This window comes from Diabrotica virgifera, chromosome 8 (assembly GCF_917563875.1).
Source record: "Diabrotica virgifera virgifera chromosome 8, PGI_DIABVI_V3a".
Lineage (NCBI taxonomy): Eukaryota > Metazoa > Arthropoda > Insecta > Coleoptera > Chrysomelidae > Diabrotica > Diabrotica virgifera.
Genome location: NC_065450.1, coordinates 41,769,584 through 41,784,241, shown reverse-complemented (window position 1 = coordinate 41,784,241; position 14,658 = coordinate 41,769,584). Strand labels below are relative to the sequence as shown.

Genomic DNA, 14,658 nt, shown 5'->3' with positions numbered 1-14,658 from the left:
TTGCGCAATTTGAAAAAGGTGGTTTAAAAGGTTTTTTAAAATTTAACTTAAACTGTATTGTTGCATTTTTAACACGTTTGTAGAAAAAACAAGTTTATGTAACGGTATAATATTTTCGCTCAAATTTTTAGACATTCCCCTCGAGTGTAGACAACCAGTTCTACCTTTTACAGGTCATAGGTTTCATGGTTTCAGCAATTAACAAAAATATTGTATTTTATAAATTTATAACGTTTGTAGAAAAAATATTGTATGATATACGTGTTAAGAAGTACATTTTTAAGGCACTCGTGTGAATTGCAGAATTCGCTTCGCTCATTCTGCAAACTTTCACATGCGTGCCTTAAAATTGTACTTTTAACACTTATATCATAAATAACTATTAAACAGTTTATTTGTATGTATTTTATTTAAAGATTAAACTAATTTTAATACTAACTACTTTCCAAAAAATTTTATTAAAACAATACCAAAAATTAAAAAAAAAATAAGAAACATCCTGAGTTGAACCTTGGATCTGTCGATCTCTAGTCGAATGCTCTACCACTGACCTATAATCGCTTTGTTTATACGGATTACAAGATTTCTCAGACATAGTGACAAATAGACCAAGGAAAGTATAAAAATGTTTTAATAATACTTATTATCTTATTCCCGAGGAAGACAAATCCAAAGACATAAAAATTATAATAAATATTTTTACTAAAAACTAACACTGATCAAAATTTACACTGATACATACATAACTTGAAAACTTTAGCAACTAACTCCATACTGCCTACTGCTAGCAACATTTTTCCCAATCACCGGCTAAAGAAGTATAACTTCAAAAAAGTTTGAATGCAAAAAATGTGAAAAATTGAATTCTAGAAGAAAAATAAGCAAGAACAGGGTCATGGCACTGCTTTGTGCTAACGCCGATAGATCGCAAGGATTGACTGCTATAATTGTTAGCAAATCTCGTAAACCTAGAGTTATAAAAGATATAACCTAGAGTTGTCAAAGATATCATGCATCATATGTCCCTTTCATATTATAGCTTTAATAAGGCATGGTTCACCACAGATATGTATTTTCAAAAATTGGTTTTATAATGAATTTCTACCTGTATCGAGAAAATTTCAAGAGAAAAAACTGGAAATACCGCCGAAAGACATGAAATCTTTATTGATTTTAGACAACGCTCCTGCTTATCGCCTGAAAATATTCGACATTCAGAAGATGGCAACTTTATTTGTATGTTTTTGCCAAAAAATACATCGCTTATTCAACCCATTTATCAGTGAATGATTTTGGCAACCAAACTAGTATATTGCAGAAAGTTTTTAGATGAAGTAGAAAAGTAAAAAAGTAGCAAAAACTTGACTCCTTTTTCAACTTACATATTTGTACGCTATATACAGTGCGTCCATAAAGTAACGCATAAATTCATTACATATTTCGTAAACTGACGACTTTAAAGAAAAATCCCGAAACAGTTCGATTTTTATTTTTAAATTACGATTTTTTGGCATATATATTATACTAGTGAGGCCAGGTCATCCATCTGGCCGTGGTGACGTAATCGATGATTTTTTTAAATGAGAATAGGGGTCATGCGATAGCTTATTTGTAGTGATGAGCGAGACTGGTCTTGCAGCAAGACCAAGACCGCCTTTTGGTTTGCAAGACCAAGACCATGTATTCAAGACCAAGACCGAACCTTGCAAGACTACGCAAGACCAAGACCAACCTGCAAGACTCTTGCACTTTTTTGCGAAATTAGTTTTTTATTATTTAACTTTATTTTTTTTAGTTCAATAATATATACTGACATTGTAATAAACCTTAAACAATATCGAATTTTTAAAATAAATAATATTTTAAGCTAAAAATCAACAATTTTGATATATACTTTGCTCGGTAGTAAAACAGATTAAGGGGAATTGGTTTTAACATTCCTCTTCTAATATTTCTAGCGTTATCTTATAATTTTACAACAGTGAGTACAGGGTATTTAACGTAAGCAGGCCACTCAAATAACAAAAAAAGCAATCGAACGTCAAAAAAAGGGGAGCACTTTAGACTGTCGTATAAGAACACATTTTATGAAAAGAATACTGATGACGTCGTTTCTGTAGTACCCAAAAATTACATTTAAAATACCGTATATGTAGAAACAGAAATAAAATTATTACTATGACAGTTCAACAGTTTCCAGTTGAATAGATTTTCCGCCATATTTGTTTCTAATTGGAACTTAAAAGCTAAAAATAATGAAATTTTTTTGAGTAGTACTGGATTCTTCGGAAAATGATTTTCTTTAATTTTTGTATTTTCAGTTATTCTCTATTATTAACAGTTTACGAGATATCGAGCTTTGTCACACTATACAGCCACCCTGTATATGCAGAATGTTTACTAAGAATGTGTACAAACTTTATAGGTTAAACGTTCATATGAACTGAAAATAATTTTTTTTAATGAGAAATCAGTGTTCACGTTCGATACATCATTTCAATAGGAATTTTACATCTGGTTAAAATTGAAGGTTTTTTAAATTTTTTCTCCACATAAAAAACACAGTTTTGCTTTTGCCTTGTATATAAGTATGTATAATTAAATAAAGCGCGTATTTCCTCCAAATAAAATAAAATGTAACTAATTACTTTTTCTTTTTTCTTCTTTTTTTTTCACTTTTTTTTATATCATATGCTATTGAATATATAAAAAGCAGGTTGTGCCTCAATTCAACTTAAAATTGAAATTTGAAAATAAACCTTTATATTTGAAAGATACTTTTTAATGAAATAATTAGGTGAATGTATAATGTTACAAATTGGTGTCCGTTTGAAACTACATTCTACATTCTTTTAAAATTTTAAAGGAAAAAAATATAGTTTCATTCTTCACATCTTTATTTATTTCAATGTACATTTTATTCGAAATTGTTTGGTTCAAATTATTACTACCAAAAAAGCAATACCAGCAAGACCAAGAACAAGACCGGCTAGTGCAAGACCAAGACCAAGACTGCCTTTTAGCTGCAAGACCAAGACCAAGCTTGCAAGAACAAGACCAAGACTAGCCTAGTCTTGGTCTTGTTCTTGTTTTGCTCATCACTACTTATTTGTACCTTGAAATTATTTGAAGTCTTAAGTTTTCAAAAAATAGTCGCAAGTCAACTGAAAGTACTGTAAAAAATAGGAGAATTATTCATAGCTGGCCAGTGCCGTACGCCAATTGCAATATTGGTTAAATTGTCAAACTAAATTTTGTTGGGTCAATATTGACCCACCATACCAGTTACGGGTTAAAAAGAAATCGACGAGAGTATGCCATTTTCCACTGAAACGGACTCGATGCATTCTATATCTGTTTTTGCCGCCTGAACTTTATTTTGTTTATACATAATTTACAGTAAAACTATGGTAATTAGTGTTAAATATCTATTTCTAGCACAAACATTAAATGTTAACAATATTCATTAGTGCTTTAAATAAACATGTATAGTAAAAGTTAAATGTACTGCGTTTTAGTTATCAACAAAAAATTGTTTGCGTTATTGATTCAGAACGATAATCGTTAAATGTGGTATTAGCTTTGGTTAGTGGTTAGTCATTAAAACAACATGTGTGGTTTGATAGCGTAATACAACTTTGAATTATTTCAATTGATTGTTATAATCTCCTAATCAGGATCCTACATTAAATGATTGTATTTCTATAATAATTTATACAGAGTCTTATAACACAGTGACGGACCTACGAAAGGAAAGGGAAAATCCCTACCCCCCAACAAGTTCCAAAATTAAATAAAAAACATTGTTAAAATAACTGCGCGTCAGATAAAACAGGCTACCCACAAAATAGGTCATTTTTGATGTCTCGAATTCCCTAAACCTGTTGTCCGATTTAAGTGATCTTTTTACTATGTTATTATAGCCTTATTCTTTAACAATATCGCTGTAATAATATTGTTGCTAAACAGGTAAAATGTCATTGTAGACCGGGTGTATCAATCAAACTGTGTTTTTTTTTAAGTTCACCACACCCTGTGGAATATTCTACTAGCATTTATAAAATACTGAAATTAAAACCCAACTATAGCCTCAGGTTTTCTTAACGTTCTGTTTTTTGATTCATTCGCTTATGTTGGATAATAAAAAAGTAAGGTACTTTAACAACTAACCATGTTCTTCATCAATACAGGGTGTTCCTAAATAAGTGCGACAAACTTTAAGGGGTAATTCTGCATGAAAAAATAATGACCGTTTTCTTTATAAACATATATCCGCAAATGCTTCGTTTCCAAAATACGGGATGTTGAATTTTTTCTTACAAACTGACGATTTATTTATTGCTCTAAAACCAGATATGCAAATTAAATTTGGTAGGTTTTAAGAGACAGTTATTGGGCATTTTTTGACATGCACATAAGAATTTTATATTCTTCATTGTTGCGCATACGGGTCATATTACCCGTATGTACGCCAATGGTGAATATAAAATATGATAAAACAATATTAGAGAGTTATTACCAACGTCTTTTAAGTCGGCCTGTAATTAAAAGATCCTTTATTTTGACATATAAGCATGCGCAGTGTTGCGTCTTTTATTTTTGCCCTTTAATAAAATACAGGCCGCCTGTATTTAAGGAAAATTAGAGGACACTGTTCTTTTAATAAAAGTTCCTTTATTTTGACATAACGTGTCAAAAATGTGAAGAAAGGTCTAACTTCACTTGTATTTTGAATTTATCTTTTATCTTGTGGCTTCTTTGGATTGATGATTGATATTTTATGTATTGTTATGTGGGATTTATATTTGATTAAACTTTCAACATTAAAGTTGTATGTTGGGTTTTATTTATTAAAAAGAACTCTAAGTAATATTCTCAGATATAGATTATATTAATGTTTGGACCCAAAGGAATATAAAAAAGAACATTTTATTGAAGCTTGAGTGATTACAAACAGTTGTAAAATAGTATATTGTGCAACAAGTGCAGAAAGGTACTAATTTCTCACGAGTTTGAAAAGTTGCGGTACGAGCGCAAGCGAGTGCCGCAATTCAAACGAGTGAGAAATTACCTTTCTGCACGTGTTTCACACTATACTTTTTCTACAAGCACAGTTTTTCCTAAAAATAAAAATCACAATTTCCAAACGACGATTAATTATAATAGGTAACTATGTGATAAATTTTAAACTGTATTTAATTAATACCTACTAATCAATTTAAATTCCTTATACCTAAATAAATTGCACAGAAATCAGTTAAAAAATTTATGTACTGCCTTAATTTGTTTAAATTTAAACAATTATTACACATTATTGACATTATATTTATGCAGTCACGGATTTACACAAAACCTACTTCATTCGACGTCTCTTGCACAGGTTGCTAAGTCCTTATTGATTATTTGATAATTATAAAATGTTTAATAAGAATAAAATTGTAAAATAAAACAGTTGTAACATCCATAATTTAGTTTCTATGCTATAGTTAAATATAATAATTGTCTTATAGGTTATATATTTGTCTAAAGTTTAACCACGGATGTAAACAGAATATAACGTTACTCAGAATGCGGTAGTCCACGGATGTAAACAGAATATAACGTTACTCAGAATGAGGTAGTCAACTGTGCAGAAAAGAACTTTGCGGCACAGAAACGTCACTTTTCTGCACACTAATGTCAAATATCTTATACTGTGAGAAAATATCAAGTTTGCTAACATAAAACCGTGCAGAAAAGTGCACTTTGAATAGTGGTTGTAGAAAATAGTATATTGTGCAACAAGTGCAGAAAGGTACTAATTTCTCACGAGTTTGAAAAGTTGCGGTACGAGCGCAAGCGAGTGTCGCAATTCAAACGAGTGAGAAATTACCTTTCTGCACGTGTTTTACACTATACTTTTTCTACAAGCACAGTTTTTCCTAAAAATAAAAATCACAATTTCCAAACGACGATTAATTATAATAGGTACCTATGTGATAAATTTTAAACTGTATTTAATTAATACCTACTAATCAATTTAAATTCCTTATTCCTAAATAAATTGCACAGAAATCAGTTAAAAAATTAATGCACTGTCTTAATTTGTTTAAATTTAAACAATTATTACACATTATTGACATTATATTTATGCAGTCACGGATTTACACAAAACCTACTTCATTCGACGTCTCTTGCACAGGTTGCTAAATCCTTATTGGTTATTTGATAATTATAAAATGTTTAATAAGAATAAAATTGTAAAATAAAACAGTTGTAACATCCATAATTTAGTTTCTATGCTATAGTTAAATATAATAATTGTCTTATATGTTATATATTTGTCTAAAGTTTAACCACGGATGTAAACAGAATATAACGTTACTCAGAATGCGGTAGTCCATGGATGTAAACAGAACATAACGTTACTCAGAATGAGGTAGTCAACTGTGCAGAAAAGAACTTTGCGGCACAGAAACGTCACTTTGCGGCACAGAAACGTCACTTTTCTGCACACTAATGTCAAATATCTTATACTGTGAGAAAATATCAAGTTTGCTAACATAAAACCGTGCAGAAAAGTGCACTTTGAATAGTGGTTGTAGAAAAAGGAATATTATGTAAATAATTTTAAAGTGTTACTAATTACAATGATCAGACATATAATATCATTAACTCATTTATTAAACTCAATATATTTTACATTTTTGTCTAGAAATAAATATTTATTATAGACTTAAGACGTAATTTCAATAAATTTTAATGAAGGTTAGGATTTGTTAAAATTCTAGATTCAAAATAGAGTTCAATTCAACAGATATATAACAACAGGTTAACAAAATAAAACAAAGGTTCAAGTATTTATTTTTGAAAATTTAATCTTTTATAGATTAGAATCTATAAAGTTTTTAATCAAAAGTATTAATACACATTCATTTTCATGCCATCTTCTTCTTTTGGTTCCTATCCGTTTCGAATGTTGGAAATCATATATTAGCAATCATAACCTTGCTAGCTGCGATTCGAAACAGTTCCATTGATATTCTCCCTCTACCTGGTCTTCGCTTACCTTTGACTGCACCTTGCAATATGTACTGCAGCAGGGAGTAACGGTGCTGATTTATCATGTGTCCCAGATACTGCAGTTTTATGCGTTTAATGGTAAACACAATTTCCAATTCTTTCTTCATTCCTCCTAGAACCTCCTTGTTCGTGATCCATTTCATGCCATCAGTATTTGTTTATTTAAACACTGCAAAAAATTAACAAAAAACCACCATAAAGCTTAATTCTTCTATTGTATTTTTGTCTATCGGGAAATTTGTTTAGATATTAGAGGTCTTTTCATTTCCAGATAACTAATTATTGGGAAGTGTATATAACAGTATCCTTAGTATCTGTCTTTTCAGCTCCGGATAACTAGTTAACGGGAAGTTTTTCTCTGTCAGACATCTATTAGTATCTAATCTGTCAGATAAACTTCCTAATAACTAGTTATCCAGAGGTGAAAAGAGAGGGGGATAATGGATCGTAATGAACATATTTTAAACGATAAAAGATCAAACACCAATGACATGTATATATTTATAAATTTATTATTTAAAACCTGCTAATGATCATAAAATACTTAAAATCAGTCACCAATATAATATTTACATATATTTATTTATAAAATTAACAAACTACAATGCAATAAAAGTAAAATTAGTTTAAGCTAGCTTTAAATGTCGAACAATATTTTTAAACAAACACACGCACAATTTAGTTGCATTAGATTAGCTCCTGGTTGAAAATGTACTGCAACAGCTTTTATTCTATATCAATATTAACAGCACACTCATTTGCCAGTATTTCAACGTTTTCTCTATTATCTACTGCAATATTATGTAAAACTGAACAAGCTGATATTATTCTTTGAACAAAAGGTAACTTTCATCTCATTACATATTTTATGTTAAAAAGGGAAATCTCTTCCGAATACCAAATGTTCTTTCAATAACAATTCTTGAAGGGATTTGTGATTGATTATTGGGACCGTGCAAGTTGCGCAAAGCGACACCTATTTCTACGCTCTGCACTTTTATTCGCACTTTTAATTGACCAATGTATTGACCAATTACGTTAGTCCTGGTTGCTGGATAATTGTCAAGGCCATAGCCCAAAAAAATAATAAGAAAAAATAAGATTCAGGTTATGTGATGAAAACGTAAACAATTGTGTGTAGTAAATAAAATTAGTTATTAAAATGCAGTACTGCAAGCAAAATACAATTAATTAAATTTACTTTTATATAATAATTGCATATCATATCAATATTGTGGAGCAATATATAATTTTTCTCTTTCAATGACAGTAGATATGAAATGTACGTCAATTTGACAATTTCAATTGACAATATGAATTATTTATGAAAGTTGCAATACTTCTCCGCTATTCGCGCACGATCGTTTCACGTATCCCTTCCAAGTACTTGCACACCGCGAATAAAACACAACTTCTGTCTGAAAATTCTGCAATGGTGTCATTAGGTAGTTATAGTTAAGGACTGGATATCCACTATTCCCTAATAATATATTCTCCAGAAATTCCTCATTTCATATACCCATAATGCAAAAGTATTTAAAAACTCCTAAAATAGTATTTCCAATTGCACTTCCATATTATTGAACGATGAGTATTATGGGATATAATATGTTGTTCTCTAAACATCTTTAAATGACAAAATAATTAAATTTAACGTTTTACTCTTTTCAATTATCTTATTTTAATTTTTGTCAACAAATGGAATTTTATAGGTTATTTTTATATTTACAAAAATATTTCATGTCATCTGTCAAAATAAAAGATTCATTAACCTAGTTTTCAATAACATTCTTTTAGACCCGTCCTGTATTTGTCCTTTATTAAAGTATCCTCTAATAAAGGATCCTTTATTTGCCGGTGGCAATAAGTCTCTATTATTACAGCGATATTGTTAAAGAATAAGGCTATAACATGTTAGGCAAATCACTTAAATTGGACAACAGGTTTAGGAAATTCGAGACATCAAAAATGACCCATTTTGTGGGGTGCCGGTTTTTCGTGACGGTCAGTGTATTTTAGTAAAATATATTTGGAAAATGAATGAATCAGTATGAATATGCAAATTGGTCGGAACGTGGCTCACAAGGAAGAAATAAGTTCTAAGTGATAAGTACAAAAATGATGTATTTATACTAGAATAAATAAGTGTCACAGCTTAGAGTCCCATATAAATGATAAATATCAATATTGGTTTTTTGCTTTCACATTGTTTTTTTTTTCAATTTTCGATTGTATTCGAGTGTGAAAAATTATACCAGCATCAACAACGCCGCTCAAATTATCTCGAGTGTACCAGTTTGGCCCAGTTTATCACGCTCGAGTTAACTCGAGCGTACACGGTAATGGTTTAAGGTTCATCTGCACCGCCCCCCCCCCCCCAAAAACTATACATTCAAACAATTTGAAAAAAATTGAGAAGGTAAGTATATGATCACTAGAAGTATTTTGACAAATTTTGAGCAAATTTAATACTTTTTTCCAAGTATAAAGCGGAAAAACCGAACATACAATTTTGTTAATTTTTTCACAGCATAAAGATATACTCCTAAGAAATACCTATGAATTTTATACATAAAAATGTTCCTAAGAAATATGTTGTTATTCAAATTTTGTCCGGTTTCTTAGCGGTAGCTTTATTATAAGCCGTAACATATTATTTTTTAAAGAGATAAAGGCAGTTTTTGTTTATATTTGATTCAGAGTTGGACCACCATCTCCATAATATAGCTATTTCATCATCCTCAGTGAAGCTATGCAGTCACAACTCCGAAAGAAATATCAACAATCTGTCTATTTAAGAGAAACCATCGCGATACGATGATTCCACCTTTTGAGACGCAATCTAGCGACATCTCTCGTATTACGAGGAAAACAACGAAAAGCCCTAGATACAAAGTTTACTACTTTTTAAACAATTAGAATAATTGAAATAAACAATATTTGAAATCCAAGACTTTTCGTTAATAAACTGCTTTCTGGCTGCATCCTGTATCTCCGGCTTTTACAATATATAAGCACAGAGACGACGAAAATAGGAGAAAGCAAATAGAGGACACTTAGGCCACGCATTTACCTTTTCTTCGTCTAGGAAAAGGACCGAAAGACAGTTTCTAAATACTCAAAACTGAGTAAAAATGAAAAAGATAAAGGCAGTTTTTGTTTATATTTGATTCAGAGTTGGACCACCATCTCCATATAGCTATTTCAGCATCCTCATGCATCCTCAGTGAACGTATGCAGTCACAACTCCGAAAGAAATATCAACAATCTGCCTACTTAAGGGAAACCATCGCGATACAATGATTCCACCTTTTGAGACGCAATCTAGCGACATCTCTCGTATTACGAGGAAAACAACGAAAAGCCCTAGATACAAAGTTTACTACTTTTTACAAAGTTTACTACTTTTTACAAAGTTTACTACTTTATTATTTTTATATATATTTTTATATATTATTTTTTCCTATTGTGGCAAAACTGTACATTCAAAAATTTTCAAAAAAATTCATAAATATATCTTAGGAGTATGTCTTCATGCTGTAAGAAAATTAACAAAATTGTATGTTTGGTTTTCCCGCTTTATACTTGGAAAACAAGTAGCGTGTTTGGGTTTTTTTGAAACATGAAGTTTGCTCAAAATTTGTTAAATTATTTCTAGTGATCATGTATACCTTCTCAATTTTTTTAATGTGTAGTTTTTTTTGGGGGGGGGGTTGCAGATCAACCTTAATACATTGCTTACTTATATAAATTTTGTTTCAGAACTGTTCGAGTGTGGTTAAAAAGAGATTCGGGCCAGTACTGGCCCAGTATTTGTCAATATATGCCTAGCGGGACCACATCTATATATTACACAGTGGAAACCAGACAACTTTTTATCGGCCAAGAAAATGGAACCGTCTCAGAATTCACCCTCGCCTCGGATTTCAATAGGATGATGCCCGAAAAGGAATATTTAGCCCACCAAGCTCGAGTAACCGATATAATTTTTGCAATTAATTGTGAGTGGGTTCTGAGTGTTGGTAGGGATAAAGTGTTTTCGTTTAATTGTACACAGACTGGAAGAAATATCGGAACTTTTAATGCAGAAGCGTGGTGTACGGCATTACAGTATCCTTTTAACAACAAATGTGTTGAATTTATGATAAGTGCTACCTTTACTTACTTACTCCATGGCGTTACAACCCTTCGTGGGTTTTAGCCGACTCAACAAGATACCTCCACTCTTCTCTGTCTTGAGCAACCTATATCCAATTCTCCACGGTCGCATATGAAATGCCTCCCGAAAAAGGGTTTCTTACCTGTCGCTAAAATGGTCACATACGAATTGCCTCCCAAGCTTTAAATACATTACATGCTTCTAATCTCTATGTGAAGGTGAGACGTTGCCACATCTTCGTCCCTTTGTAAGTTTTTGGCAAAATTGGTATTTTGTTATTTAATTTATTTTAGTTTCAACCTTTATGTATTAAACATTATTGACACTAGGCGGTATTTATAAATTTCAACTAGCTTATACATATGCAATTCGTTTTATAACCATTATAATATATTTTATAATAGCCATTATTTTTGGTTAGTAATAATTTAACAAAAAATACAAAAACATAATTATTTTATAGATTTATTAAAAATAACATCACAAAAAACTTATTTGGAAAATATTAGAAAATGTGTATAGAAATATAAAATTACAAAATACTTTTCTTAAATTTATATGTAGCCCAGTAAATGAACGGGAAATTCGGCGATACCGTGTAATTTTCAGGGGCAACTCCGAATTGCATGAAAATTTGGATTTAGGTTCTACTTACCCTCCACTTCAAAGTTGAAATTGTCCCGTTGGTTGCTTTTACTTGGGGGGGTGACAGTCACCCCTTCTCAGGGGTGAAAAAACAACCGTTCAAGATAAGACCGGAAATGGATAAATTGACTGATTTTAAGCAACTTTTGTTCTATAGAGTTTTTTACGTAAGTCAATACTTTTCGAGTTATTTGCCTTTGAAAATTTTGATTTTTCGACAAAAAAACTACGTTTTCAGACGGTTTTTCGCAAATAACTCAAAAAGTAAATATTTTATCGAAAAAAATATTCTTAGCAAAAGTGTAGCTTATAAAAAACACAAAAAAATTATGTATCAGTAAAGTCTATCAAAAAACAAAGTTGTAGCTCATGAAAAATACGTTCTTATTCGTCTAATTCCAAATCGAATATTTCAAGGTGAAATCGCCGAAAAATTAAACACTTTTCGGGAAAACCCCATTTAAACTTTTTTAAAGTGTTTATAAAAAGCTTTGTTTTAATTGTTAACAAAACTTTTAGCATTAAAAATAAGCGAGTTACGCTCAAAATAAAGTTGGCCCTCTGTTTTTTTGTAAAAAATCATGAAAATCTCGCCGTGTTTAGCTCCCCAAATGAAATTAATCGCTACCGCTTTACAAACAATCTTACCTATCTATTTTTTATATGATCTGTCAGTCTCACCGGTTTAAAGTGTTTCTTTTTGAAAGGGTTATTATTGATAAAGCTTGAATGGGTCACTAATCACGAGTGTATGCAAATTTTGAACAGCCATATCTTAACCAATTTTTGTCTTACGGAGAAATAAAATGAAACTAGCATATTTCTAATAGCAAAACCTACATTTTTTACTCCTTAAGATTTTTCTTATCACTAATACTTTTTAAGTTATTTTGAAAAAATGAAATTTTTTCAAAAATTTTTAGAAAATTTTTTTTTACTATAAAACCAAATGTTTTCAAAAATAAGCACTTCAAACTAATCAAACTTACAGATCATATAAACAATACACATACAGTTAAAATAGATGGTAAAGCCAAACGATTATTTCATTTAGGGTGCTAAATAGAGGGAGGTTTTCACGATTTTTTTTTACCAAAAAAAAGGGGCCAACTTTTTTTTCAGTGTAACTCGTTTATTTTTGATGCTGTAAACTTTTGTAAAAAACAAATAATAAGCTTTTTTTCGATACTTTAAAAATGTTAATAAGGCTTTCCCGAGCCTTTTTCATGAGCTACAACTTTGCTTCTACTCAATTTGTAGACTTTACTGGTACACCATTTTTTTCGTTTTTTTATAGGCTACACTTTTGCTAAAAATAGTTTTTTCGATAAAATATTTCCTTTTTGAGTTATTTGGGAAAAACGGTCTGAAAACGTAGTTTTTTTGTCGAAAAATCAACATTTTAAATCGCGAATAACTCGAAAAGTATTGACTTACGTAAAAAACTTTATAGAACAAAAGGTACTTAAAATAAGTCAATTTATCCATTTCCGGCCTTATTTTAAACATATTCCCCCCCCCCCCAAGTAAAAGCAACCAACGGCACAAATTCAACTTTGAGGTGGAGGGTAAGTAGAACCTATATCCAAATTTTCATGCAATTCGGAGTTGCCCCTGGAAATTACACTCCAAAACGGTCATTTATTGGGCTAATGATACTACTTTGACAAATTCTAATCTATTTATTTTACATTCTCTTAATTCTAAAATTTTTTCATTTAGAAAATTTATTTTTGCTGTACTTTCCGCAACAATTTTTTTTTTTGGTCGAAACAGAATTCATTTTAATGTAGGTATTTATTTGAAATTGTAAAATTATATCAATAAAATTATTAATGTTAGGATGAGGGCAGTAGAAAGAAGAATCATACTGTGAATGAAAACTTTCGCATGGGTTTGTGGTTCTTTGTAAGGATGAATAGTGTTCATCCCAAACTTCATCCCTTTTTCACATCCCTGTGTTTTCACAAATGCTTTGCAGGTTTTTTTAGTACATGCCCACCGTTTTACTGTATCTTTGGCCAACATTTTTTGAAAACCGAATGTAAAACCATCAATTGATAGTAAAAGTTTGCCCTTTTGGCTGACTCTTATCGTTGATTCCATTATTTCGGATGTTACGACAAACACAATTTGATCTTGAAATCGACGAACTGACAAGCCTGAAATGGACAAACTGACTGATACAGGAACTAAAAACTTTCAAGAATTTATACAACATTTATGCCTGGTTGCACCAACAAATCTTAAGCTCCAGCTTAGCCCAGCTCTGCTTCTAGATAGGGCCGCTTTAAGTCTAACTTATTTTGCACCATAAGGCCGATGCCACATTATGCGTTTTGACCGGATGCGGTGAAAACGCATCCGTTTCCAACGCAACCGGACCGACCTGTCACACTATGCGTTTAATCTGGTGCAGTTTATAAGCGCGTACCGATGCGATGACTCAAAACGCATCCGTTTCCAACGCAACCGGACCGATCTGTCACACTATGCGTTTTTACCGGATGCGGCGGAAACGCATCCGGTCAAAACGCATAATCTGACATCGGCCTAATTTTCGATTTTTATCGATCCAATCTATTTACGTGGCAATCCATTGTGACAAGCTGAAAATTAATCTCAGACTCAATGGTTTAACGCTTATATTTCGTAAGCTGAGCTTAAATCACGTCTTAAGCTTAAGATTTGTTGCTGCAACCAAGCATTAACCCATTAGCACAATTTACAAAAGAGAATATAAACAAACAAAAAGATTAAGGTAAAAGTACCTATTCATGGAATCGTTAAGA

At 31.2% G+C, this 14,658-nt stretch overlaps 1 protein-coding gene across 1 annotated transcript in view; it reads left to right on the top strand.

Moving 5' to 3' along the window:
• Nucleotides 1–14,658, top strand: part of LOC126889569 (WD repeat and FYVE domain-containing protein 2) — a 66,739-nt gene that overhangs the window by 32,848 nt on the left and 19,233 nt on the right. Inside the window, exon 2 of the mRNA XM_050657953.1 lies at nucleotides 10,825–11,172. Coding sequence (XP_050513910.1) covers nucleotides 10,825–11,172 — 348 coding nt within the window. The remainder of the gene's footprint in view (nucleotides 1–10,824; nucleotides 11,173–14,658) is intronic.